Source organism: Hypanus sabinus, chromosome 1, assembly GCF_030144855.1.
Source record: "Hypanus sabinus isolate sHypSab1 chromosome 1, sHypSab1.hap1, whole genome shotgun sequence".
NCBI classification, from domain to species: Eukaryota; Metazoa; Chordata; class Chondrichthyes; order Myliobatiformes; family Dasyatidae; genus Hypanus; species Hypanus sabinus.
The window spans coordinates 189,664,195-189,680,940 of record NC_082706.1 but is presented as its reverse complement, the minus strand read 5'-3'; the positions used below and the strand labels follow the sequence as shown (position 1 = coordinate 189,680,940).

At 42.2% G+C, this 16,746-nt stretch overlaps 1 protein-coding gene across 9 annotated transcripts in view; it reads left to right on the top strand.

Annotated features, from left to right (window-relative positions):
* Positions 1-4,986, top strand: part of epb41l3a (erythrocyte membrane protein band 4.1-like 3a) — a 311,655-nt gene extending 306,669 nt beyond the window's left edge. For 8 of the 9 annotated variants that reach the window (XM_059983624.1, XM_059983609.1, XM_059983617.1 and 5 more), the window contains 2 exons: positions 318-434; positions 2,439-4,986. In XM_059983624.1, coding sequence (XP_059839607.1) covers positions 318-428 — 111 coding nt within the window. In that variant the 3' untranslated portion in view covers positions 429-434; positions 2,439-4,986. The remainder of the gene's footprint in view (positions 1-317; positions 435-2,438) is intronic. The other variant, XM_059983642.1, reaches the window with a different exon arrangement.
* Positions 4,987-16,746: the final 11,760 nt, after the last annotated feature.

Here is a 16,746-nt window from a genome sequence, read left to right as displayed (position 1 = left end):
GAGTTCTACCACAGAGAACACGAGACTGTCTTGGTGAGCCATATTCGGCATTGAAGGTGGTGAAGCCAAATGGTTAAATAGTCCACTGCCCTTATCAGTACTGAACTGAAACAAAATATACACCCTCAAGAAAGATTAAATCAAGTTTAAAATAAGTGCATTCATGTATGACGTACTGCTCCTTCCTGTAGATTTTCTTTTAATTATTTCCATCGGCAAAGTAATTGAGAAAAAAAAGGTCATAATTCTCTGTCCTGCTTCTGATCATGCATGTCCCTCCTACTGTTCTTACACCTTGGGGGCTTTCTTTGGGTTAGGCTCTGGCTCAGGCGATTAAAGAGGCCAAAGAGCAACACCCTGATATGTCTGTGAAAAAGGTAGTGGTACACAAGGAGACAGAGATCACACCGGAAGACGGAGATGATTGACCACAGGTAAGAGCCTACAGCATCCGCCTGCTGTGCAGTACTGTAGCATTCTCTGCCTAGCTCTTATTTTAGTTTGCAGGTGTTAACTCTATAACCCATAGGCAAGTGCTTTGGAATGCTTACTAACACTTTTTGTTAATGGGATATAACACCTATATATTTATCTAATTCTGGAGTTCCTGACCTCCTTTATGTCATGGACCTCTACCATTAACTGAGGGATCCATGGACCCCAGGTTAAATGTCAGAACTCCAAAGCCCCCCAATCCCCCCTCCCAAGCATAAGCAGCAGTAAAGCAATGATCCCCCTTCTCCCACCAGCAAAAATGCATCTGCAACCCCAGCGAGCAATCAAGTGTGCAGAAAAGCATTAATAAAGACACAGATTTGCAGTACTCCAAAGACTACTCATTCACCAGGTAATTCGACATACTACCAGCTCTATCTCTCCCTAATAAGGGAAAAAGAGATGCCCTTGTTTCACAGCAAGAGGAGAGACATAACAAAGCAACCCACTAATTTATGGTGTTAAAAATCTGTTGTGTCAGTTTTTCCGAGCTCTGTGCCAAAGAACTCGGGCACACAGCCAGCTTGCAGCTTGCGATCTTTCATCTCCCACAACACATCAGGAGGCGGCCTTGAATCAGCCCGTCTCCAGTGCCGTGAAAATCCAGCACCCTGAAGGTGCACTGGGCCACATCCTTGGCATATTGAAAAGAACCGAAGTCAACGTGTAACCCCAGATCAGGGTCTTCAAAAGAACCTTCAAAGGGAAAAAAAAATGAGATATCAAAGATAGAAATAGCTGTTTCCAAAGATGCAAGCAAAGAAGTCACTGCTAGGTGCCATCATCCTCCTAGGCTCAACCTCCTTATGCTCTGCCATCATCCCTGCCAGTGTTCTTTTCCAATCAATTTTAGCCAACTCCTCTCTCATGCCTCTGTAATTCCTTTGACTCCGCAGTAATACTGATACATCTGATTTTAGCTTCTCCTTTTCAGACTGCCGGGTGAGTTCTACCATATGATGATCACTTCCTCAGGGTTCCTTTACCTTAAGCTCGCTTAACAATTCCGGTTTATTGCACAACACCCAATCCAGAACACCTGATCCCCCTTGTGAGCTCATCCATGTGCTGCTCTAAAAAGCACTCACATAGGCAGTCTAGAAATTCCCCCTCTCGGGATCCAGCGCCAACCTGATTTTCCCAATCTCCTTGCATATTGAAATTCCCTCATGACTATTGTAACAGTTCCCTTTGATATGCATTTTCTATCTCCCATGGTAATTTGTAGACAACATCTTTACTACTGTTTGGGGGTCCGTTTATAACTCCCCTCAGGGATTTTTCACTCTTGCAGTTTCTTAGCTCTACTCACAATGATTCAACACCTTCGAGCCCAATGTCACTGCTTTCTAATGTTTTGATTTCACCTTTTTTTAAATCATCAGAACCACACCAACCTCTCTGCTTACCTGCCTATCCTTTTGATACAATATGTGTCCTTGGACATCAAGCTCCCAGCTATAATCTTTCGGCCATGATTCAGTGATGCCCTCAACATCATACATGTCAATCTGTAACTGTGTTACAAATTCATCTACATTATTCTGTATACATGTACTGTGTGCACCCAAATATAACACCTTCAGTCCACCTTTCAATTCTGTCCCCTTTTTACATTGCAACACATCCTGGTGACTGCAATTTTTCCCTATCCTCAGCCTCTCCTTACTAGCGGTCTCACTACACACTACCTCTGTTTGTGAACCAACTACCTCATCACTCTGGTTCCCATCCCTAAGCCAAATGAGCTTAAACCCTCCCAAAAAGCTCTAGCAAACCTTCCTGCAAGGATATTGGTAACCTGTCCCTTTTGTAATCTATCTTGTAATAATGATGTAATTTATAAACATTTCAAACAAATATTGCGAAGCTCATATTTTGATAATTGTTTGGAAAGGTGAAATATTAAACTGACTAATTAATGTTTTATTTTCCTTTCTCAGGAGTGACCACATCTTCACAAAAGGAAGTCATGCATACCCATCATTAGGAATGATTTTGGAATCTTAATGGAGTCATACACATGACTTCATTTGTCACGAATCCATCCGCTAATGACCTTTCACATCAAGCGTACTGGAGCACGTTGTATGAGGACCCTCTCACTAAATAAGAACATTGCCAAAAAAATCTTCATTCCATCCTATCCAAGCGACAGTTGAATATTGCATGACTAGAATAAATCTTTATCACAAAACAAATTAAAAACAACACATTTTCATACCCATAGAGTAAGGCGTTCACACCACTTAAGTTATCTTTTATCAGCACGATGAAGCAGCAAACAGTACATTGGGACATGAATATTTTAAAAGAAACAGAGAGGAGATCCTGCCTTTGACAATTTAATAAAAATATAGTTGACCAAGGTAATAAGATAAATGTGGCAGTAATTCATTTTAATTGTACCTGGTATCATTAATAAACAAGCAACTTTCACCCCAAAGCTGGTGAAACATTGTTGACTATATCAAGGGATTATGTCATACCTTACAGTAGATGTGCCAATAACAGTGTAAGCCCATATCTATTATCATACTAAGCAACTTGAAGCTTGTAACTGGAAATCTTGATATACAATGGTAATGCCTGTGAAAACATGAAGAACCTTAAACAGTTTAGAACAAATTGTTTTGCTGCATATTGTGCTTTGTCAGCATCATTTGATGTCACCTAACAGATTTTTTTAAAGATATATATATATAAATATATATTTGATTGATTTTGGTTTTGTTAGATAAGCATATTTTACATTAGAATCAAAAGGTCAAGTAGGGAGATCTCCACTGATCATAGTTTCCAACATCCCCTGGAAGAGACACCAGTGTTCCTTTTCAAGCTGAGTCAATTTACTCAGTTGTCTAATGCTAGTGAATGTGTCTGTTCTAGAAGGATTCTCTCTGTTTATGAGCTGTGACCTCTCATTTTAACTATGATGGCATTGATTCTTTACAAACACTTTGCATAGACTTCATATTCAGAGCAAAGCCTTAACTTAAACAGAAAGTAATAGCAAACTCCATTGAAAGCTTTCGAATCATAAAGCATTTATAATTTACAGAAGACCACACAGCTCAGTCTAGGGTACAAAATTTAAACCAGATTTTCTGCTGCAATGTAATAAATGTTGAATGTATGTTTCTTCATGGTGAAATAAAAGTGGTAAAAGGCATAAGGACTCGACTATCTTATTCTGTTCAAATCCCTAGCCTATAGGATTTTTTAAAATTGGGTTTTAATATTTTAATTGGCTTGGATTTTGTGGTTATAATAAGGGCCAAGCTTCAAAGGTTCAATTTAATATCAGAGAATGTATACAACCTGAAATTCTTACTCTTCACAAACATCCACTGAAATAAGAACCCTCATAAAATGAATGATAAAACGTCACAGCCCCAAAGCTTCCCCCACTCCTTCGTAAAAGCAGCAGGTGTCCACCCTCCCCTTCCCCCCACACTTGTGTCAACTGAAGCAACAACCCTCCCTCCCCTCCCCATCCTCCCACCATGTAAGCAACAGCAAAGCCCACAAAGAGACATTGATCCAGAGTCCATCAAGAACTGCAGTCCATAAGCCAGCACTTTGGTATCTCAGACAAGCTGTCCCTGTCTCCCTCCCTCCTCTCTTTCTTCTCCCTCGCCCCCACCCCCCGCCAGTGAGGGCGAAAGAGGTCACTCCTGCAATAGCAAGAACAGAGACCAGCAACTCACAGTTCCGACGTGACAATCTTCCACGTTGCTTCTCCAAGCCCACCAACTCAAACCGACAGGCTCTCACTCTCCATCAAAAGAGAATGGGGGGTTGGCAGGGGGGAAAATCACTCGAGTACAGGGACCTTTTTCCGACAGCAACCAGTGATTAGCAAACACACCACTTGAGAGCTCGATATTTCAGTCTCCCACAATGCTTCAGTCAGCAAGGAACCGGGTTGTCCACAGGGCCACTCCCCAAGGGTGCACGTCTTCCAGGCCATTTCAAGAGGTAGCAAAGCACTGGGGCACACAGCCGGTCCAAAAACCCACCGCTTGCTGAAAATGGTTCTTCACATCTGATTTCATTGTTCCTTGAAATTATTTGTCACTTCTGGTAACCACATGTGCTATTTAAACATGCAAACAGTCTGCTTCTGCACAAGGTGCACTGGTGAAGTTTTCATAGAGGCAATCAGCACACTCAGTGATATGACACAAAACAACTATTACTGCACTGTTCTTACTGTTCAAGGTGTCATGTCTTGTTGAATGAGGTGTAGCTGAAATTTTAACCTTTGTCTAAAACAATTACCGCTGCAATATCTCTCCCTAGACCCTCCCAAAAAATTAATTTTGTACATGGAGCCTAAATAGTTATTCCAAAACTTCATGAATTTTAAAGTTATTTTATGATATTTTTATGTTTTACGTGTTGTCTCAACTTCCAGTTTAATCCACATTTATGTCCCACTTTTACTTTCCTCAATGTAAAATGTTGAAAATAAAACTTTTTACTTTATTTTTGCTGTCTGTCCAAATTCTTCAATTGATGCACTACACAGCCAACATGTTGTCATCACTTACAATGGACACTACAGATCCACTGTGGAACGCCAGACAGTACAGATCCACTATGGAAGGTGCCAGGCATGAATGTACCTATAAACAAAAATTCCAGGTCGCAGAGCCCACTTAATTTCTGTGAACAAAGTTCTCTGAGGTCTGTGATACTCCCACTGCATTCAATATGAGCATTCTACAATAAACAAAGAGAATTTTAAAATTTATCCATTGTCATATCAGGTGAGTATATATCATTTTTGTACAGTTTTCCGATAAGCACCACAGCATCTGGTAACTTCACTGAGACTGCCAGTATCATTCCATAAAGGAAATCCAGATTAAACGTTATGATCATCAGCAGCAGTGGCATTTATCTCCCTTTTTTTCGTTTAAAGGACAATATACATTGAATATAACTTTTAACAATTCTGGTCCACTTTGGTAGTGTAGCGATTCGCACGAATACTTTACAATGCCAGCAACCCAGATTCAATTCATGCTGCTGTCTATAAGAAGTTTGTACATTCTCTCTGTGACCATGTGAGTTTCCTCTGGGTGCTCCAGTTTCCTCCCACATTCCAAAGAAGTACGGGTTAGTAGGTTAATTAGCCACAAGGGCTAATTGGGCTGTAAGGGACTGTTATCATGCTATATCTGTAAATAAATAAACAACTGTTAAAATAACTGCTTCAGGCCTGGTTTAGAAACTGATGCAAGGCCCCTTTCAGATACAGAATAGGCGTCATGCAGAGAGCAATTGGAGGCATCTAGTATTTGAGCTAGAAGTTCAATACAGATTTGGAATGAACTAGCAAGAAGATCATTTACAAGAGCACCTGCTGTTATGTGGGGCAACATTTTATAATGACATCAATCTCCCATCAGGGTTCAGTTCCCACCGTTATCTGTAAAGAGTTGTACTTTATCCAAATGATCGCATGAGTTTCCTGTAGGGGCTCCCACATCCAAAAACAAATGGTTAGGGTTTAATGAGTTTTGGGCATGCTATGTTGGTGCTGGAAGTGTGGTGGCATTTTTGGGCTGCCTCCCGGCACCATCCTTGAACTGTGTTGACCATTGATACAAAAGCTGCATTTCACTTTATGTTTTGCTGTTCATGTGCCAAATAAAGCTGATCTTTAAGCTTTAGTCTTAAGAGGTAGTGGAGAAGGTCAAACGGGGAAGTGATGGCCTATTTCCTACCGGGGAAAAGGTTCTCTCAATAGTTTCCGGACACAATCTGTAGTAATCATTCTTCTGGGGATCTAATTACGGTGCAGCACCAAAAATAAATCAGCCTGACAAAAATTGCTAAAGAAAATCTGTTATCTCTTTTGGTGCTATAGCCTTTCCTTGTCACTGTAGGTTATCTGTGCATCCAAAAGCAAATTAATAGTAACAAAACCATGAGGATGTACACAGTTGTTTAGTCCTCTGGGCATGTCAAAACCTAGTGTCCATGACAGGGCTGATGCACTTGCTATTTCCAGGACATGGTGCACTCCAGCATAATTCATGTTCGTCTTCACACTCTTCCCCTCAAAGCCAAGGATGAATAGGACAGCTTAGCTTATGAAATAACTCCACAAGGGTGAGAGCATCATACCCTGCTCAAGGGACTGGTCAAGATCTTTGGGCTATAGCTTACATTAAAGGACTTGTCACTGCATCTCAAACCAGTCTTACTGCTGTTACGAACCCCGTAATTGGGTCACTGACCAGCAAAGATAGAAAGGTCCGTTGAAGTCTGATGGTACTATTTTTAACAGTATTTATTAGTAAAAATACACAAAAATAATATCAATGCAAACATACAGATAATATACGTCGTCAATACTAAATCTATAAGTGCAGATATAATAATAATAAGAAATAGCTCTATCGTTGTCTAGGGGATAATGTATTGTCCGATAGAAATATAAAAGTTACTCAGTTCATGCAGGCTGCAGCCTTTGTTGGAGAGAGAGAGATTTTTAGAAACTTGCCGGCTTTCCTTTTTGATTTCGATCCGTTGGAGACTTGTTGGTGTGGCCGTTCACCTGTGGCCTCTCCTTTAGTTAAGCTGTTCTTCCGTGATGAGCCCGCTACCCTGGCAAGTGAGGATGCACATGGGCCCTCACCGGCGTTCGCTATAAAACGCTGTCACTGGCTTTCCAGCGTTTCTCCTGGTGCATCTAAAGGGGTTGTTCCCCAGACCCTCTTTTATCCTTACTCACGGGGTCTCAGATGTCAATCAGGTTGGGATGATGCAATCCCTCAACCAGCCCACTCTGGTCATCCCCTGAGGGGCTTCAATGAATAGTACAGTACTCAATACACAATTCCATCTCCAAGAGACAACAGCCGTTATCAGGGGGTTTTGTTTCGCAGAGGCCAGGACACATTCCAAACCTTGAGGATTCTGCGTGTCTCTCTCTCTCATTTCCTGGGTCCCAGACCCGAATTAATAGTGATCTTGCAATTCTCAAAAAGGAGGGGGGGCAACTTTGTACCCTTTGGCCCCTCAGAGTAGTGGCACATTCGTAACACTGCACTGATCAATTTGTAAGTGGGCTAGAGCAGGACAGTGACAATTTTGAAGGAGTCTGATTCCAACACACATGGCACCAAGATGATGCAGCTGAACGTGGAATGAGAGAAAGGTTCCCTGAACAACATGGAACTCATGTTGTTGGAACCTCTGATTGCCATAACAAGTTCACACTGGGGCTAACTTGTCTTGAATCTAATATATTTTAAAAGAGAAAATAGGAAAGAAAGAATTCGGTCCTTCAAGCCTGCTCTGCTAATCAAGATCACGGCTGACCTACTGTGTTTCCATTTCCCTGCACTGCTCACCTATCCTGTGGTTTCCCTGATGTCTATAAATCTATTGACCACTGGTTTGAATTACTGACTATTACTCCACAGTCCTTCGGAGTAGAGAATTCCAAGGATTTACCACCATGAATATATTTTTCATTTTAGTCCTTAATTGGATACTCTTATTCTGAGATTTTAGACTGCCCAGCCCAGGGAAAAATTCTCCTTGTATTCAGCCTGATAAAACTTGACATGATTTTAAACATTTCAATGAGATAATCTGTCATTCTTGTAAGCTATATGGAATACTGACCTGGTCTCCACATGTCAATAGAATTAAAAGGTTGAACACGGTGGGAGTAATGTTCTGAGATGAGTATATTTCAATGCAAGGAGTATGGTAAGAAAGGCTGATGAGCTTAGGGCATGGATCATCACATGGAGTTATCATATTGTAGAGATTAATGAGACTTAGTTGCAGAAGGGTCAGGACTGGCACAACGACGTTTAATGTTGTTATAGACGTGATAGAGCAGGAGAGATTAAGGGGGAGGAGTGGCGTTACTAGTCAGGGAAAATATCACAGCAGTGCTCAGTCAGGACAGACTGGAGAGCTCCTGTACTGAGGCTGCATGGGTGGAAATGAGGAATCAGAAAGGAATGATCACATTAATTGACCACCCAATATTATAGCCCACCCAAAAGTCTGCGGGATTTAGAGCGGCAAATTTGTAGAGAGATTGCAGACTATTTCCAAGAAACAAAAGGTTGTGATAATAAGTGATTTTAATTTCCATATATTGACTAGGACTCCCATAATGTAAAAGGGCTGGATAGGATAAAGTTCGTCAAATATGTTCAGGAGATTTTCTTAATCAGTACATAGAGATCCCAACTAGGTGAGAGTGCAGTACTAAATCTCCTATTTTGTGTAAGGCAATACTTTGCATATAGTGATCACAATGCCATTAGTTTCAAGATAATGATGGATAAGGATAGGTCTGGTCCTCAGATTGAGATCCTATATTGGAGAAAAGATAGGGTCTAGCAAGTGTGGATTGGGATAGGTTGTTTTCTGGTAAAAATGTACTTGGTACCTTCAAAAGATAAATTTTGTGAGTACAGGATTTGTATGTTTCTAACAGAATAAAGGGCAAGGATAACAGGTTTAGGGAACATTGGTTTTTGACAAATATTGAGGCCCTGGTTAAGAAAAAGGAAGAGGTGCATAGCAGGAAGAAGCAATTGAGGTGCTTGACAAGAATGAGAAATGCAAGAGAACACTTAAGGAAATCAGAAGGGCTGAAAGAAGGCATGAGGTTGCTCTAGCAGACAAGAGGAAGGAGAATCCCAAGGGCTTCTATAGATATCTTAAGGACAAAAGGATATCAAGGGACAAAATTGCTCCTTTGAAAGATCAGAGTGGTCAATCTATGTATGGTGTCAAAAGAGATGGAGAAGAGCTTCAAAACAAAGCTTTTGCATTTGTATTTACTCAGAAGATGAAAGTAAGGCAAAGAAGTTTTGAGGTCATAAAATGTATACAGATTACAGAGGAGGAGATGTTTGCTGTCTTGAGGCAAATTTGTATGGATAAATCCCAAGGGCCTGATAAGATGTTCCCTCGGACTGTGTGGGAGGCTAATGCAGAAATTACAGGGGCCCTACCAGAGATACTTAAAACATCCTTGGCCATGGGTGAGATGCCAGAGGATTGGAGGATAGCTAATATTGCTCTACTGTTGGGATAACGGAGACATGGCTGCAAGGGGATCAGGCCTGGGAATTGAGTGTACCAGGGTATACGTGCTATCGTAGAGACAGAAATATGGGAAGAGGGGGTGGGGTGGCCCTGTTGGTGAGGAATGAGATTCAGTCCTTAGCAAGAGGTGACTTGGGAACAGGGGAAGTAGAGTCTGTGTGGATTGAGCTGAGGAACAGTAAGGGTAAAAAGACCCTAATGGGTGTTGTGTACAGGCCCCCAAACAGTAGCGTGGATACTGGGTACAAGTTGATTAGGGAGTTAACATTGGCATGTGCTAAAGGTAATGCAGTCGTTATGGGAGATTTCAACATGCAGGTGAACTGGGAGAATCAGGTAGGTGCTGGACCCCAGGATAGGGAGTTTGTGGAGTGTCTAAGGGATGTATTTTTGGAACAGCTTGTGCTTGAGCCAACCAGGAACGAGGCTATTTTGGACTTGGTGATGTGTAATGAACAGGAATTGATAAGTGATCTTGAAGTAAAGGAGCCATTAGGAAGTAGTGATCATAACATGATAAGTTTTTATCTACAATTTGAGAGGGATAAGGGCAGATCAGAGGTGTCAATGTTGCAATTAAATAAAGGAGACTACAGAGCCATGAGGGAAGAGCTGGCCAAAGTTAAATGGTGGATGCCCTGGCAGGAAAGACAGTGGATCAGCAGTGGCAGATATTCTTGGGGATAATACAAAAGATGCAAAAGCAGTTCATTCCAATGAGAAGGAAGGATTCAAAGAGGGGGAAGGGGCCACAGTGGTTGACAAAGGAAGTCAGAGATTGTATAGCATTAAAGAAAAAGAAGTATGACAGGGCTAAAAGTATGAGTGGGAATACAGATGATTGGGAAAGTTTTAAGGAACAGCAGATCTTAACTAAAAAAGCAATACGGAGAGAAAAAATCAGGTATGAGCTCAGTCTAGCCAGGAATATAAAAGGGGATAGCAAAAGCTTTTTTAGCTATGTGAAGAGAAAGAAGATAGTTAAGAACAATGTTGGCCCCTTGAAGAATGAATTGGGAGAAATTGTTATGGGAAACAGGGAAATGGCAACAGAATTTAATGCGTACTTTAGATCTGTCTTCACCAGAGAGGACACAAGCAATCTCCCAGATGTATGAATGGGCCAGGGTCATAAGATATCAGAGGAATTGAGACAGATTGACATTAGGAAAGAAACTGTGATGAGTAGACTGGTAGGACTGAAGGCTAATAAATCCCCGGGTCCAGATAGTCTGCATCCGAGGGTTCTAAAAGAGGTGGCTCAGGAAATTGCGGATGCATTGGTAATCACTTTCCAATGTTCCTTAGATTCAGGATCAGTTCCTGAAGATTGGAGAGTGGCTAATGTTATCCCACTTTTCAAGAAGGGAGGGAAGGAGAAAACGGAGAACTATCGCCCTGCTAGCCTAACGTCAGTCGTGGGGAAGATGCTTGAGTCCATTATTAAGGACGAAATAGTGGCACATCTTGATGGCAGAAATAGGATTAGGCCGAGCCAGCATGGATTTACCAAGGGCAAATCATGCTCGACTAATCTGTTGGAGTTTTTTGAGGGTGTAACAAGGATGTTAGATGAGGGTAAGCCAGTGGATGTTGTGTACCTAGATTTTCAGAAGGCATTCGATAAGGTGCCACATAGGAGATTGGTGAGTAAAATCAGAGCTCATGGCATTGGGGGCAAGGTTTCAACATGGATAGGAAACTGGTCGGCAGATAGAAAGCAAAGGGTAGCAGTGAATGGGTGTTTCTCGGACTGGCTGGAGGTGACTAGTGGGGTACCACAGGGCTCTGTATTGGGACCACAGCTCTTTACGATTTATGTCAACGATTTAGATGAGGGCATTGAAAACTATATCAGCAAGTTTGCTGACAATACTAAACTGGGTGGCAGTGTGACATGCAAAGAGGACGTTAGGAGAATACAGGGAGACTTGGATAGGCTGGGTGAGTGGGCAGATACTTGGCAGATGTCATTCAATGTGAATAAATGTGAAGTTATCCACTTTGGAAGCAGGAACAAGAGGGCAGAGTATTGTCTGAACGGTGTAGAGTTAGGTAAGGGAGAAATGCAAAGAGACCTAGGAGTCCTAGTTCACCAGTCAATGAAGGTGAATGAGCAAGTGCAACAGGCAGTGAAGAGGGCAAATGGAATGTTGGCCTTTGTTACAAGGGGAATTGAGTACAAGAGCAAGGATGTCCTTTTGCATTTGTACAGGGCCCTGGTGAGACCACACCTGGAATATTGTGTACAGTTTTGGTCTCCAGGTTTAAGGAAGGACATTCTGGCTATTGAGGAAGTGCAGCGTAGATTCACTAGGTTGATTCCTGGGATGGCAGGGCTGTCTTACGCAGAGAGATTGGAGAGATTGGGCTTGTACACGCTGGAATTGAGGAGATTGAGAGGGGATCTGATTGAAACATTTAAGATAATTAAAGGATTTGATAGGATTGAGGCAGGAAATATGTTCCAGATGTTGGGAGAGTCCAGTACCAGAGGGCATGGATTGAGAATAAGAGGTCAATTATTTAAAACAGAGTTGAGTAAGAACTTCTTCTCCCAGAGAGTTGTGGAGGTGTGGAATGCACTGCCTCGGAAGACGGTGGAGGCCAATTCTCTGGATGCTTTCAAGAAGGAGCTAGATAGATATCTGATGGATAGGGGAATCAAGGGATATGGGGACAAGGCAGGGACTGGGTATTGATAGTGAATGATCAGCCATGATCTCAGAATGGCGGTGCAGACTCGAGGGGCCGAATGGTCTACTTCTGCACCTATTGTCTATTGTTTAAGAAAGGTTCTAAAAACAAACCAGGAAATTATAGAAAGGTGATTCTGACATCAGTAGTGGGTAAATTATTGGAAGGTATTCTAAGTACTTGGATAGACAGAGACAGTTTAGACATGTGTAACCAATCATAGAGTTTTTCGAGGAAGTTACCAGGAAAGTTGATGAAAGCAAGGCAGTGTATGGGCTTGCAGGCCATTACTTCCTACAAAGCAAAACCCATCATAATGAATTGCAGCAATGCTTTACTACCAGATGTTATATGCCTTTTATGCTCACTTTGAAAGAGAGAATAAAACCACAGCGATGAAGATCCTGCAGCATTTGATGACCCTGTGATTTCTGTCTTAGATGCTGACATCAGGCTGTCTTTCTAAGATTCTGAAAACCTGTGCCAGCCAACTAGTGGAAATATTCAAATGTGGCGACCCATTTCCTGGCACATCCGAACCGGCTCACAATTAGATAGCCTACGGGGGTTTGCGAGCACAGAGCTTTGGAGCCTCTGCGCCATGGGGGGCAGGTTGAGGGAGGCTTAAAAGTGAGGCTGAGGATTTCGAATAAAGTTTTTCCTTCGACTGCAGTTACCGATTCTGTGTCGTAATTTTAGCGCTGCGTGTAGCACACCGCTACACAAAGACATTTTCAATTTCTCACTGCTATGGTCAGAAGTTCCCACCTGCTTCAAAAGGGCAACAATTATACCAGTGCCCAAGAAGAGCAGAGTGAGCTGCCTCAGTGACTATTGTTCATCACATCTATGGTGATGAAATTCTTTGAGAGGTTGGTCATGGCTAGAATCAACTCCAGTCTCAGGAAGGACCTGGATCCACTGCAATTTGTTTATCGCCACAATAGGACTGCAGCAAATGTGATCTCACTGGTTCTCCACATAGCCTTGGATCACATGGACAATGCAAGTACCTGTGTCAGGATGCTATTTATTGTCAGCATTTAACACCGTCATTCCTACAGTCCTGATTGAAAAGCTAATGAACCTAGGCTCCTGTACCTCTCTCTGCAACCGGATCCTTCACTTCCTAAATGGAAGACCACAGTGTGTGCGGATTGGCAATAACATCTCCACCTCGCTGACAATTAGCATAGGCGCTCCGCAGGGATGTGTGCTTAGCCCACTGCTATGCTCTCTCTATACCCACGACTGTGTGGCTAGCCATATCTCAAACAGTATCTCTAAATTTGCTGGTGATACAACCATTGTTGACAGAATTTCAGATAGTGACAAAAGGGCATATAGGAATGAGATAAACCAGTTAATTGAGTGGTATCACAGCAACATTGCACCCAACATCAGCAAGACCAAAGAGCTGATTGCAGACTTCAAAAAGAGTAAGACGAGGGAACACAAAACAATCGTCAAAGAGGTTATCAGAAGTGAGCAATTTCAAGTTCCTGAGTGTCAACATCTCTGAGGACCCCACCTGGTCCCAACGTATCAATGCAGCTGTAAACAAGGCAAGACAGCAACTATATTTCAATAGGAGTTTGAGGAAATTTGATTTGTCAATTAAAAAGCTTGAAAACTTATACAAACATACCATGGAGAGCATTGTAACTGGCTGCATCACTGTCTGGTATGGGGTGGGGGTGTGCTACTACACAAGATCAAAGTAAGTTGCAGAAACCTGTAAAATAAGTCAGCTCTATCATGGGTACCAGCCTCCGAAGTATCCAAGCTGTCTTCAAGGAATGGTGTCTTAGGAAAGCATCATCCATCATTAAAGATCCCCGCCACACAGGCCATGCCCTCTTCATACTGTTACCATTGGGAAGAAAGTACAGAAGCCTAAAGGCACACACTCAGTGATTCAGGAACAGCTTCTTCCCCTCTGCCATTCAATTTCTAAATGGACATTGAACCCATGGACACTATCTCACTACTTTTAATTCTGTTATTTTTCACTACTTAACTATTATATTGTTATGAATGTACCACAGCTCTGAGGGACCAAAGGGTGCGGGGTATCCCCCTCCTTTGTGAGAATCGCAAGATCACTGTTGGGTTGGGTCAGGGGGCCCAGGAAATGAGAGAGAGAGACATGCGGAATGTCTCGTTTCCCTGGCGATGTAAAGCTACGGGACATGGCCATTGTCTCCGGAAGGCGAATTTGTGGATTGGAGACTATGCTACGTGTACACCCTCAGGCAAAGTGGGCTGGTTGAGGGAGAGATTGCATCACCCCCAACCTGATTGACATCTATGACCCTGTGAGTCAGGATAAAAGAGGGTCTGTAGGAACAGCCCCTCAGACGCACCAGAAGAAACGTTAAGCGACCACGTAATAGCAGGAAGCCATTTGAAGGAGGCCACTTGCATTCAGTTCCGTTGCCTGGGACTGGTGGCTAGAACCACAGAAAACGGCTTCTAGCTAACAACGGGGAAACCCACTCCCCTGACTCGAAGGATTGGCATCATAAAAGACCTGGGCAAGTTTTAAACTGCCTCTCTCTAAAACCAAAACGCTGCAGCATGAACGAACTAACAGTGACTTATATTTCCATAGGACAATACATTATCCCCTAGACAACAATAGAGCTATTTCTTATTGGTTATTATTATACCCGCACTTTAGATTTAGCATTGACGGCGTATATTATCTGTATGTTTGCATTAATCTTATTTTTATGCCCCTTTATCAAATAAATACTTTTAAAAATAGTACTATCAGATTTCAACTGACCTCTCTAACTTTGCTGGTAAGTGACCCAGTTACGGGGCTTCATAACAATATAAATTATTATATATTTACTTAATGTAACTCACTTTTTTTTTCAATTATCAAGTAATTCATTGTACTGCTGCTGTAAAGTTCATGCATTTCACGACATATACCAGAACTAGAAATTACCATAACTAGAGAGAAGGTTCTTTAGAAACTGAAAGGTCTGAAGGTAGTTTAGTCACCAGACCTAGGTGGTGTACACCCCAGAGTTTTTGAAGGTTGTGGCTGAAGAGATCGTGGAGACATTAGTAATGATCTTCCAAGAATCACCAGATTCTGGAATGGTTTTGGAAGACTGGAAAATTGCAAATATCCCTCTAATCTTCAAGAGGGGAGAGAGGCAGACGGAAGGAAACTACAGGCCAGTTAGTCTGACCTCAGTGGTTGAGAAGATGTTGGAGTCGGTTAATAAGGATGATGCCTCGGTGCTAGGGGGCACATGATAAAATAGGCCATGCTCAGCATAGTTTCCTCAAGGGAAAATCTTTCTTGACAAATCTGTTGGAATTCTTTGAAGAAGTAACAACTGGTATAGACAAAGGAGAATCGATTGATGTTGTGTATTTGGAGTTTCAGAAGACCTATGGCAAGGTGCCAAACATGAGGCTACTTAACAAGCTAGGAGCCCATGGTATTACAGGAAAGATTCTAGCATTGATAAAACAGGGGCCCTAGTGACATCATCATCCAGAATGGCAGCTTAAGTCAATAGCTCCTCAGGAAAAACACATATTTTGCCACGTTAATCCATCAAATATAAGATCTCTCAAAAATAGCTAAATTGATAAGAGGGTGCAAGAATGGGGAAGAAGAATGGAGATAAGAAAAGCATCACTGCAGAGCCTGTGGACGAGAGGAGTGCAGTGAGCAGCTCTCCTACCCGAACACGTGGTAGTGAGGCTGACAATGGGCCTCCTTCAGGCGAAGCGGCAAAGATATAAATCAGAAATTAAATGATATCAAGTCAGAGCTCGCCAATGTCAATCAAAAAATAGTGGTGGCAGAAACACGAATTGAGAAGGTGGAAGATCATGTGCAAAACATGGAACTGATACCAAGTAAGACGATAAAACTATTAAATCAACAAGACCAACTAACCTGGAGGGAAGATCATAGCGGAAAAATATCAGGATATACAATGTTCCTGCTGGAAGGGTTTGTAGATACATAGAAACGTAGAAAATAGGTGCAGGAGTTGGTCATTCGGCCCTTCGAGCCTGCACCGCCATTCAGTATGATCATGGCTGATCATCCAACTCAAAACCCTGTACCTGCTTTCTCTCCATACCCCCTGATCCCTTTAGTCACAAGGACCATATCTAACTTCCTCTTAAATATAGCCAATGAACCAGCCTCAACTGTTTCCTGTGGCAGAGAATTCCACAGATTCACCACTCTCTGTGTGAAGAAGTTTTTCCTCATCTCGGTCCTAAAAGGCTTCCCCATTATCCTGAAACTGTGACCCCTCGTTCTGGACTTCCCCAACATCGGAAACAATCTTCCTGCATCTAGCCTGTCCAATCCCTTTAGAATTTTATACGTTTCAATAAGATCCCTCTTCAATCTTCTAAATTCTAGTGAGTATAAGCCGAGTTGATCCAGTTTTTCTTCATATGAAAGTC